Raw genomic sequence first — 12,049 nt, 5'->3', positions numbered from 1 at the left:
AATTTACTGATATTCTCTGAACTGTATGGAGACTTAAAAAAGGCTGCGAACACTACAGAAACATACTGTGAATCAAACTATATGGTTTATATTGACCATAAGCACTTTTACTTCTTGTTTGTATGACTTTTTCTATATTTGACATGTTTTATAACTTTATAAAATAGTATAATAGCTAGTTGTACAACAATGAAATATTAAAATATGTATCAAATTTGTGGCTGTATAGGCATGTTTTGGAACGCGGTCTGCAGATGACAGACACTGTGATGATTTGTGGCCTCGACTCACTTCTGAGGTCTGTTTGCAGATGGGTATTAGTGGTCTAAAAGTGCTAATTGCATCAGGCAGCAACATTAGGAGGACTGGAGCCGTGGTCACACTAGAAGGACAAACACAACAGCGATCTCATCAGACGCTGCCTGCCATGTTCAGCAAGCTGAAGAAGATCATCGGGGGTCCAACTGTGGGTCCCACCCCGGCCTCAGCCTCTGGGTCGGCCCCTGCACCGGCTCCTGTCCCGGCTCCTGCCAAGGTAAGTACAACTGGCACGTAATTGACTTTATGAACATTTTGGTACTTTTTATCTCAAGCATATGTAATAATCAACTTGCTAACATCACAAAAATGTAGTAAACTTTCTAGCTATTAATTAAAATGTTTTTGGAAAATTTTGCTCACAAATAATGATAAATGCTTCTTATGCTGCTTATTTATTACATTTTTAAATGCATTTCTGTATATGGCACATTACTGTGTAAAGCATATGTTTTCTGAAGCATTTAATATATTAAGTAGTATATATAGTCTATACATGTATAATTTACAAGTAGGCTATTGTATATTTTTATATACACATATATAATGTGTAATGTATATATAAATGTACAATAGAAAAAATAGAAAAATTGTTTGTCATATATACATATATAGATGTGTTGTTTTAAAATCATTTTATTATGAAATATGATTATATATGTAACAATTTTACAATATTACAATTATTGTATATTTTTATATACTTTGCTTAACTTTATAAACATGTATGGTGGTGCTTTGCTATTATGTCAAACACCATGTAAAGGACCAACAGTGTTCTAACATCATTTAAAAATGTAAAAGTTATAGCTTAAGGTGCTGGGGTAATTTAAAATAACAGAAGCCATCATATGTCATTTATGAGAATGTTTTCATAACTGCAAAACCGCTCTGGGATAATGATCAATCTCTGCACCCAGCAGGAAGAAAAACCTGCAGACAAGGAAAATGAAGACAAGAAAGATGATGAAGGCCCTGGTAAGTCGTCTGTTATCATTGTAATTATCCTCTAAATTATCTCATCATTCATTGCTTGAGCACCTGCAGAAGATATGTTCCAGATGAGAGGCATTTGAAATAATTCTTACAGTCTGTCACAGGTTGCTTAGCAGTAATGTTTGTAATGGCTTCTAAATACCTTATAGGCCCAGCTCCAGCTCCAGCTCCAGCTCCAGCTCCAGCTCCAGCTCCAGCTCCAGCTCCAGCTCCAGCTCCAGAACCAGCTGCAAAGCCGACGGCCCCAACTGCAGCACCAGAACCGGCCCCCAAACCAGAGGAAAAACCTGCGGACCCAGCCAATGGCCAGCCACCTGCTGAAGGGTAAACTAAATACTAGAAACATTTTATCTGATAAATCCTGTAACAGTTTGGTCAAAAGGTTTTTAATATAACGGCAAGAGTAAATAGGGTAGATTTTGATTTCATTCACTTATATAAATCATTGTTTTTGCTACGCAAGTGCCAAGAGACACTCTTGATGTCCTGAGTGCAATTGATAAGCTTTAATTAATAAAGGCTAATTAACCAGGCTCTCGTTGTTTTGGAAAGGACTCACAGTAATTGACAGAACAGCATGAGAGTAAGTTGCCTGTGCAAACATTAGATCCAAGACTGTCCAATAGAGGCATGGAAGATTATGAGACCATGAGCTGAGAGGAGATTAAAAGATTTACGTTGTGTTTGATATAAGAAGATCTCTCGAGCTACTTAAGTTTAGAGAACAAAAAATAATGTTGACACCAAAATGGGGAAATGCCATAGTGGTTTTATGATGGATTTGATATGATCCTTAAAATATATTCACATTCACTGGAACTGAATTTAAATGAGACTTATTTTAAATAATAAAAAATATATATATATATATATCATAGACTGATATATATGATGACACGCATAATAACTCTATATAATAACTCTATATTATAATCATAATAATAACACTGGCTCTTCAACCCCCCATGTTGTAATGCTCCTTCCTGACCAGTAGAGGTCAGCATATATACAGGCAAAATACGGATCAACAGTTGCAGGTCCTGTAAAAACATCATGTTGATCAGTGTTTATTAGACCTACATATGCTGATATATGCTGCCTTTCAACTCAGGTAATCTCACAGTCCATTTCAACTTAGTTTGTATGAAGAAACAAAAGTCGTGTTTACACGGATCCAATTGGAAGCTTATGGGTCAACGTAAAAATACGTAATTAAAAGCATTTCGGCTTCAAAGCTCAAACAACACATTTTGTCATGAAGAATTAATTCGTTCACGGTTTACAAAACTGTGAGCATTATAAGTGGTAAAATGAAACTAGAGTGATAATTGTACTCACTTTTACTCACTTTAATTTTAAATCCGTCATTACAATTTCTGTCAGATACGCATCCTGTTTGTTTAACTTACATAGCTAGAGGAAAATCAACCGGAAGTTACTTCATTCGCTTAGAAAGGTAACGTTAGTCATATCGCAAGGTCGCTACACACAGCATAGATAACATTTATTTTTGCATTGAGGAATTAATATAAACACTATTAAAATAGCACAAGGTTTAAATTTCTACTTTTAAAATTCCTATAATAACTTATTTTTGTCCCATAGACTTCCATTGTAAGTCCATTACCGTAAGCATAATTCTGTTTTTCCCTGAGGGACAAATCTGAATTATTTTCTTTAAAATAAGCTTCTCCTCCCAAGCCACCGTCCCCCTTTTATTTAGTGTGACAATTTCAGATGTAATTTTGATATGTAATAGTGGCAGTTACTTATTATATTTTAATACATTAATTTCACCTTCTTGTCATTCTCTGTGTGATTGTTATAGTGAGGTGGCCCCTCCCCGGCCCATTGTGATAAGTGAGCATTTTGATGCTCAACTCATCGAGATTGTTAAGCGGTACCGCCAACGGACTGAACAGTATAAAGAAAAGGTCATTGACCCCTATGCATCCTCCCCAGAGCGCAGCCCACCTGTCAGTGAGTACAAATCAATCCTATGCCTCTGCAATTAATGACTACTACAGTTGAATGATACGTAAATGTTACATATTGCCACAAAGCATAACATGAGATTCACCAATAAGTAAATACATAACACACCAGTTATTTTGTGCTTGTTCTAGCACCCGTCCTGAGAAAAGACGACTACCTGAAGAAAGAGGAGGAGAGGAAACGAAAAGAAGAGGAGGACAAGAAAAGAAAAGAGGAGGAGGAGAAGAAAAAGAAAGAGGAGGAGGAGAGAAAAAAGAAAGAGGAGGAGGAAAGGAAGAAGAAAGAGGAGGAGGAGAAGAAAAAAGAGAAAGAAGAGAAGCCTGTGGAAAAGAAAGAAGAAAAAAAGGAGGAGAAGAAAGATGACCTGAAGAAAGAGGAGCCAGCCAAAGAGGACAAGTCCATCTGCCCAAAAATGAAATGCACCTTTGTAGATTTCCTTCTGAAGCCCATCGAGGACAGAGTGGACAAAAGACTGGGCGTCTCCATCGATCCTTTCACAGGTTACTCCTCACAAACATGCCAACTTTTAGTATTAAAATCTTCAGATTTATTAAAAAACGACCACCATGTTTCCACGTTTTTCTTCTGCTCTTGTGATTTCCATTAGACCTGCGGTATATCGCTTGGCTAAGCGTGGTGACCATTGCCTTTAACTATAACCTGTGGTTCATACCAGTCCGTATGGCCTTCCCATATCATGACCCGGAGGTCATTCCATTGTGGTTCACCTTGGACATCATTGCTGACATCATCTACGTCATCGACATGATCGTTTTCCAGCCTCGACTGCAGTTTTGTAGGGGAGGAGACATTATTGTAAGAAAACATTCATTTTTAACACACTTTATTGATAGTTTCATTTTATGTTTACAGTCTTTTCTGGAAAATATCTATTTATGCTTATGTAATTATTTTATATAAAGCAATGTTTAATATGTATTCCCCCATAGACTTCTATTGTTAGTGCACTAACATTTTTTTTTTATTTCATAATTTTCTTTCAGTATGACAGAGTTGTGATTAAAAAGAAATATAGGGAATCGGCAAGATTTCAGGTATTGCAGACGTTCATCTTTAAAATAGAATTTTATCTCCCAGTAAAAAGCCACAAAGTATTTATTTATTATTTCCTGCCGTTTCAGAATGATCTAATATCCGTCCTGCCTTTGGACCTGTTATGTTTCCTGTTTGGATACAAGTCCGTCTTCAGGATCAATCGTTTGATGAAGGTAATGAACACTGCAGTTTTTATAAATGCTTGTGTTTTGAAAGAAGCCGTTATTGGCTATGAGATGCCTAATTATTCATGAACTGATTATATTTTTGAATATGCACTAACCTTTGTTTTGTTTACATTTTCTCCTTAAGTCTGAATCTTTTTTTGAGTTCAGTGACCGTCTTGAAGGTATAATGACCAAAGCGTACATCTGGAGGTGTGTGTAACCACGTCTTTACTAGTTAAGAGTTGATCTTGCTCTAGCAGGGATGGGAAAACATTTGACAATTTACAAAATGACTACATTTCATTAAAAAAATTGGAATGTTGTTTTGCTCCTTTTTGAAGATTTTGAGGAAAGTTAGAGCATTGTATATTATTTCACCATGGTCCAAAAACGTTAATTTTGTAAATTTAACAAATAAATGAAACGCACGTCTCTGTTTTAACTTGATTCCATTATAATTCGACCTCCTCAAATTCGAATTAAAATTCTACATCCTGTTTGCTCTCTAAATTCAAGTTCAGGAACTGAAGTGGAATTTAAAAGATATTCTTAATTCAATAAATCATTGTAACCACAATTATCCTATGCTCTTTTTTTAAGAGTAATTCGCACTATTGGATACCTGATGTTTATTCTCCACCTCAACGCTTCTATTTACTATGTGGCATCTGACTACCAGGGGATCGGCACGACCAAATGGGTCTACAGTGGAGATGGCAGCGCGTATGTAATTCCATATACCCTTCTGATTCAGTCAGAATATGCAGATTTGTCTATTTTTTAAAGGTAAAGTGTGGTAACCACTAGCCATGTTTTCATCCACTTGTCAATCGAATTATCTAAAGTTCGGTAAAAAACCTCATGCGAATAAAGCTGGTGAAAGGGTGTTTCCATCCAACGGCTTTAAAGCGGATAAAAACCTGTGCGTAATGACGTCACATGCTGTTTTGCGATCAAATTGGTAAATCGAATTGATTTGAGACATGTTAAGGTGTTTCCATTCATTTTCTCACCGAATTGCACAACATTCAAGCCAACATTTGCGAACAAAGTTTTACTAGGCAAAATGGATCGCGCCATAATAACGTTTCCATCCGCGTTTATCGCATAATAGTCCAGTCATTTTATGAAAAAAGGTTGAACAAATTGCAACAGAAGCAAACTCAACTGATTTTGTATCCTCAATATGTCCTGAGTAAGGAAAAAAAAGCCCCGAAGAATCGCATTAGGGGAACATTTCGAAAAAGACCCAAATATACCAGAAGTATCCCATTCATACGCCTATTCATTCTTTTTCTCACGTGAAAAGGGTAAAAAATGTAACCTTTAGATATCATCATGAAATCATCATGAGTTCATTACTTACATCAAGACATACAAAAAATGTATTTTTTACAAGTTTTTTTAAATTGATTGTTAACATGGACAAACGGTGCATCATATAATTACGTATTAGCTAATTTGCATAATTACCCAAACAGATTTAAACATTGGGTATAGCAGGTGAAAATGTTTTTTTGAATCTTGTTGACATAACAGTAAACTATTTAATATTAAGGTCTGAATGGAACCCATTTAGGCTACCCATGAACATTAATACAGGAAGAAGTACTTTAGAAACCAGCCTTTATTCATTATTATTGCAGAGATGGGGTTTGGGCATTGAGTGCATTGTGTACGTAATTAGATTTTTTGATCCAGACACTTTTTATTTCACCTACTTTTTGTCTTCTGCATTCTCCTTACCCGTGTCTCCTGTTCTTCCCTCAGACTCATCCCCCAGAAACAGTCCCACTGACCCAGCCCCAAACCCCATCTCTGCCATAATAATTAATAAAGGCTGGTTTCTAAAGTACTTCTTCCTGCATTAATGTTCATGGGTAGCCTAAATGGGTTCCATTCAGACCTTAATATTAAATAGTTTACTGTTATATGTCAACAAAATTCTACAAGACATTTTCACCTGCTATACCCAATGTTTAGATCTGTTTGGGTATTTATGCAAATTAGCACATATGTAATTAGATGATGCACCATTTGTCCATGTTAACAAACAATTAAAAAAAACTTGTAATACATTTTTTGTCTGTCTTGATGTAAGTAATCAACTCACTGATTTTCATGATGATATCTAAAGGTTAAAATTTTTACCCTTTTCACGTGAGAAAAAGAATGAATAGACGTATGAATGGGATATATTTGGGTCTTTTTCTAAACTTTCCCCTAATGGGATTCTTCGGGGCTTTTTTTCCTTACTCAGGACATATGGAGGATACAAAATCAGTTGAGTTTGCTTCTGTTGCAATTTGTTCAAGGTTGACCCCCATTTTGGCTTAAAATGACTGGACTATAAGCCGTATATCGATCAAGATAAAATCCGATGAGACAGATCGTATTTCATTTGAGTCGATATTCATGAAATTCAATCGAATTTTACTGTTTCCATAAGGCATTTTTCATTCGATATCACTTAATGCGGATAAAAACGTGTGGATGGAAACATAGCTACTGACAGCTTCAAACAGAAAGGCAAAAATAAAGATCGATTCAAAGAGGTTTCCCAAACACTCTCCCCATCTGTCATTCGTTGAACAAACAAAAGCTCCGCCGCTAAACCCATGCCATTGGCTGAGCCAGTGCTGCTGTACAAGAATATGTGTTCTACAAATCAACCTACAAATTGCTTGTTTATAGTCTCAGCATATTAAACTGGGACAGATGAAAGTATTTAAGGTAAAAAAACAAAACACAAAACATGCATTACCTTTAAATGAGCTTGAAATGACAATTTAATGTTGTTATTTTTTTTTTTTCTTCCATTCACAGTTCAAGTTTAAGCAATAAATTGCAAGATTTAGTAATTGCAGGTTTTGGGGGTTTTTCATATTCTCGTAGCTACCTGAGCTGTTTCTTCTATGCGGAGAAATCCCTCCTGATGATCGCAGAACTTCCTTTCCCTGAGACCATGTTCGGTCAGATCTTTCAGATGACCAACTATTTTTTTGGTGCCCTATTTTTGTCCATCATTCTTGGCCAGGTAGACATTTTGTCTCCAAAGCTTTTGTCTGTAAAGCTTATGCTCCTGAAGTGCTTCGTCGGTTTGTTTTTTTGCTCAGTTTTGAGGTCACGCCCCACGCCCCATGCTTGGCTTTCTTGCTTGGCCTTGGCTTTGCTCAGTGTTTGATGTCTGCTGTTTTGACGTTGTTGTAATACGTTTGAATCTCTAATACTGATTCAGTTGCGAATGCAAGATGTTTTTATTCTTTACCGACTGAATTTTAGAAGCCACTAACTTTATCTCTCTTTTCCTCTTTCGCAGGTACTTGCGCAGTTATTATTTTGCTGTGCGGACTCTGATCAACATTGGTGGCTTGCCTGAGCCTCACACAGTCTTTGAGATTTCCTTTCAGTTAATAAACTTTTTCGTTGGTGTCTTTGTCTTCTCAAGTTTGATTGGACAGGTACATGATGTGATGATGTAAACATCATGAGCTCCTCCCCCTAATCCCAGGCAGCCAATCATATAGTATTCAGCTCTACCTGTTCTTCCGTCAGTAACCATGTTGATTTATTGTTATGGTGTTCCTGTTGGCTTAGTATATAGGCTTAGGTATATAGTGCCACATCTTTACCAGATGTTAGGGATGCACACAATATTGAGATATTTTTATTTATTTGTTTGTTTGTTTGTTAGTTGTTATGACTATATCCGAGTGAAATGGCTTTTCGAACATGAAAAAATGTAGGGCAGGACTTCATTTTGGACATCGGGAACTGATCGGATTGTTGTCTGTGAGTGACAGTTTGCCCCGCCCTCACGTCACTAAACATGTCATCAGAGAAGAGAAGTCGTTAAAAGAGACGTCGTTAGGTTATTTTAATTAAAGATTACGGGGGCATTTAAACAAAAATAATGAAATGCAAGGATAAATCATTTATAATAAATACTGCAATATTCTATTTAAAGTCACCATGAAATCTAAATTGACCATTTTTTTAAATACATTTTTAAACCAATTTTTTTTTATTAATAAAAAAACTACACTATTATTGTATAACAATGTTAAATGTAATCTTTAGTAAATCCCAAAATGAATATCCATTTTTCATGCTGTACATTATATGTTGTGATGCCTAAATTTATTTGTAGCATTTCAGACGGTTGATTTTAGTTTTTAGTATTGTATTTTGAATTTAATTTGACAAAATAGTGTATAATTTTAATATAGGTCTTTCATCAGTTATCGACCATAACATGAAATTTAATTATCGGTTTATCAGTATCAGTTAAAAGGTTAATATTGGTGCATCCCTATCAGATGTATAGACATTAAAGGGATAGTTCACCCATAAAGGAAAATTCCTCAACCTCAAGTTGTTCCAAACCTGTATGAATTTCTTTCTGCTGCTGAACACAAAATAATATATTTTGAAGAATATGGCTGACCAAACAGTTGATGAGCCCCATTGACTTCCATAGTATTTGTTTCCCCTTACTATGGAAGTCAATGGGGTTCATCAACTGTTTGGTTACCGATATTCTTCAAAATATCTTCTTTTGTGTTCAGCAGAAGAAAGAAATTCATACAGGTTTGGAACAACTTGAGGTTGAGTCATTTTTGGGTGAACTATCCCTTTAACCTTTGATGTTACAGATGAGAGATGTCATTGGAGCAGCTACTGCCGGCCAGACCTACTTCCGTGCATCTATGGATTCTTGTGTGTCGTACATGGTGACGAACCGCATCCCCAGGCTGGTTCAAACCAGAGTACGCACCTGGTATAACTACACCTGGGACTCCCAGGGCATGCTGGGTAAAATCTTAGCTTACATTTAAAATGATCTGAAATGAGTAGCAATGACAGCGGGGTCCTTCTGATTAAGGTTTTTTTTTTTTCCTCAGATGAGTCTGAGCTACTGGAACAGATGCCTCTGGTGATGAGAATAGCCATCGCTGTGGATATCAACCTTGCTACTTTCCAAAAGATCGACCTCTTCAAGGTGGGCTTGATTTAAGGAAGGAAAGGGACAGTGATCTGCTGCTCATGGTCAGTTGGTTGATGTTTCTGCAGTTTTTTCATACAGGGCTGTGACAACCAGATGCTGGTGGACATGTTATTGAGGCTGAAGTCCATTGTGTACTTGCCTGGAGACTTTGTGTGCAAGAAGGTGAGCTTTATTGCCCTTTATTTATGCATAGACAGCAAAAACATCAGGTCCTCACATACCTGGTTATCCACAGGGTGACATCGGAAAGGAAATGTACATTATTAAGGCCGGAGAGGTGCAGGTCATCGGTGGGCCGGACAATACGATTGTGTTCGTGACTCTAAAAGCAGGCTGTGTGTTCGGGGAGATCAGGTGAGGTATTAAAATGGGAATCTGCTTTTACAGCTACACATCATGAATGTGACATATGAACTATCATGTGTTTATAATCATCCCCAGTCTGCTACAATCTTCAGCCAATGGCGGAAACAGAAGAACTGCTAACGTAGCGGCTCATGGATTCGCCAACCTCTTTGTACTGGACAAGAAAGATCTCAATGACATCTTGATTCACTACCCCGAGTCTCAGAAAGTGCTGGCCAGGAAAGGACGGTGAGTTATGTCACATTATTCTTTCAAGCAGAAGTTCATATAGATGCAGATCCACTTACATGAGCAGTGAGACATTTTTTAATCAGAATTGTTTGTCTTTTGTCTAAATATCCTTAAAACAAGATGGATATACTTTTAAAATATTATTTTTAAAACAAGGTAATATGGTTCTGCAAGACATTAAGACCTCACTTAATTGTGTTAGATTTTTGCTTAAAGGGATACTCCACCCAAAAATGAAAATTCTGTCATCATTTACTCACCCTCAAGTTGTTGCAAACCTGTATGAGTTTCTTTCTTCTGCTGAACACAAAGGAAGATATTTTGAAGAACGATTGAAGAACACATTTTATGTCTTCTAACAGAATAAATATTTAATTAAAAACGGTGTTTATCACTTTGTCTATGAATACAACATGTCACCCACCTCAGTTTTAAGATGCGGTCACAGCAGCGAAATATGAGTGAAATTTTGCATGCAAAATTGGTCCATTGTCAATAACGTAGAGATGTATGAAGCACAGCTCAGAAGTTTCTTTCAAACAGCAGCTTTCTGTTGGTCAGAACTTGAACATAAGTCAAATCTGCATGGGGAACTTTTCCGCCTTGACACGAAACTTACGATCGCGTGGATTTCTGACTGGGTTTTTGCCTGTGAAATTTTAAAGACCACCAGTAAATGAGAACACGCCTAACTTACTGAAAGGGCAGTTCTTACTGAAACGGTTTGATTGATTCATTTTAAAAGAACACCTAGTCTCAATCACAAGAATCCCGATCTCAAATATCTCTCAGCCTGGTTGAAATTTCTCTATTTGAGTTAAATGCCATTCCGGCTGGAGTAGATGTGTTGGTGTTAGAATCTAGGCGAGTCTAGAGAGGGGTCTGGTCTCATTGCTAGCCTTCATGGACTAAAATGTACTACCAACGGTGAAATCTTAAATACCAGTTAACAATCTTCACAGGAAACTGCTGAAAGCCAAGGGTCCACCTCCTGCTGCTAAAGCCGACGAGGAAAAGAAAAAAGGACTGTCTCTGTTCGGACAAAAACCTCCTACTCCAAAATTTTTGCGTGCCTTTGCAGGAGCTCCGTTCTCCAGAAAAGGCTTTTTGGACAGACTTAAGGTAAGAAATGCTCAGTTATATATTAAGTATAAAGTTTGGGGTCGGTAAGATTTTACATTAAACTGATTAAGTGATAGGAAAGAAATTTATAATGTTACAAGAGATTTATATTTTAAAATAAATGCTGTTCTTTTGAACGTTATATTCATCACAATAATTCTGAGAAAAAAATGTTTTTCACGGAAATATTAAGCTGCACAACTGTTTTCAACACTGATAATAATAATAAATGTTTCTTGAGCAGCAAATCAGTATATTAGAATGATTTGTGAAGGATCATGTGACACTGAAGACTGGAGTAATGATGTTGAAAATACAGCTTTGCATCACAGGAATAAATTACTAAAACTAGAAATAAAAAAAGTTATTTTAAAATGTAATAATATATTACTGGTTTTACTTTTACTGTGTATTTGTAGATTTGCACTGTAGTTTTTTTTTTTTTTTTTTAAACATCTTACTGACCCCAAACTTTTGAGTGGTAGTGTATACTGAATAAAACTTTTGGATGTATAATACAATATAATACAAAAAGACAGTTCAACAAGAATACATTTTGGTTTATTTTTTTTTATTTTTTTTCTAGACTGCAGCTTCATCAGAACGTCAATAATCACATGAAATCCATTAAAAATTTATCTTTGAGGATTTTTAGTTCTTTTTGAAATCATCTACTGTCATGTATTTACAAAATAAATATCTTTATGTATCTAAAAGTTTTGAAAATGAGCTCCTTTCCCTGCCAACTGCAGTACTTGCCAATTAGTGAGTTGTATTAATAGCGATACAT

General features: G+C 36.2%; 1 protein-coding gene across 4 annotated transcripts; it reads left to right on the top strand.

The window, feature by feature from the left end:
- The first annotated feature begins 235 nt into the window (after window positions 1–235).
- LOC130084078 (cyclic nucleotide-gated cation channel beta-3) lies at window positions 236–12,005 on the top strand. 4 transcript variants are annotated; one of them, XM_056249245.1, is made up of 18 exons: window positions 236–535; window positions 1,242–1,296; window positions 1,464–1,638; window positions 3,143–3,294; window positions 3,441–3,809; window positions 3,917–4,125; window positions 4,314–4,364; window positions 4,452–4,538; window positions 4,678–4,742; window positions 5,133–5,255; window positions 7,428–7,569; window positions 9,188–9,347; window positions 9,437–9,534; window positions 9,619–9,702; window positions 9,776–9,894; window positions 9,982–10,134; window positions 11,100–11,259; window positions 11,846–12,005. In XM_056249245.1, exons 1-18 carry the CDS (start codon window positions 311–313, stop codon window positions 11,870–11,872), a joined length of 2,454 nt encoding a protein of 817 aa, XP_056105220.1. In that variant the 5' UTR covers window positions 236–310; the 3' UTR covers window positions 11,873–12,005. The 4 variants fall into 4 exon arrangements, with proteins under 4 accessions (XP_056105220.1, XP_056105218.1, XP_056105219.1 ...); XM_056249243.1 differs by having other exon boundaries at window positions 1,239–1,296; XM_056249244.1 differs by lacking the exon at window positions 7,428–7,569 and adding an exon at window positions 7,852–7,993 and having other exon boundaries at window positions 11,846–12,004.
- Window positions 12,006–12,049: the final 44 nt, after the last annotated feature.

The sequence above is a fragment of the Rhinichthys klamathensis genome, unplaced genomic scaffold (assembly GCF_029890125.1).
Source record: "Rhinichthys klamathensis goyatoka isolate OS25496 unplaced genomic scaffold, OSU_Roscu_1.1 h1tg000059l_1, whole genome shotgun sequence".
NCBI classification, from domain to species: domain Eukaryota; kingdom Metazoa; phylum Chordata; class Actinopteri; order Cypriniformes; family Leuciscidae; genus Rhinichthys; species Rhinichthys klamathensis.
This window is presented reverse-complemented; position numbering and strand designations above follow the sequence as displayed.

Coding starts and splice junctions, on each gene's coding strand:
- LOC130084078 (XM_056249243.1), top strand. CDS start 311: ATGGGTATTAGTGGTCTAAAAGTGCTAATTGCATCAGGCAGCAACATT. Junction 536..1,238: donor CTGTCCCGGCTCCTGCCAAG/GTAAGTACAACT, acceptor CTCTGCACCCAG/CAGGAAGAAAAACCTGCAGA. Junction 4,126..4,313: donor GTAGGGGAGGAGACATTATT/GTAAGAAAACAT, acceptor ATTTTCTTTCAG/TATGACAGAGTTGTGATTAA.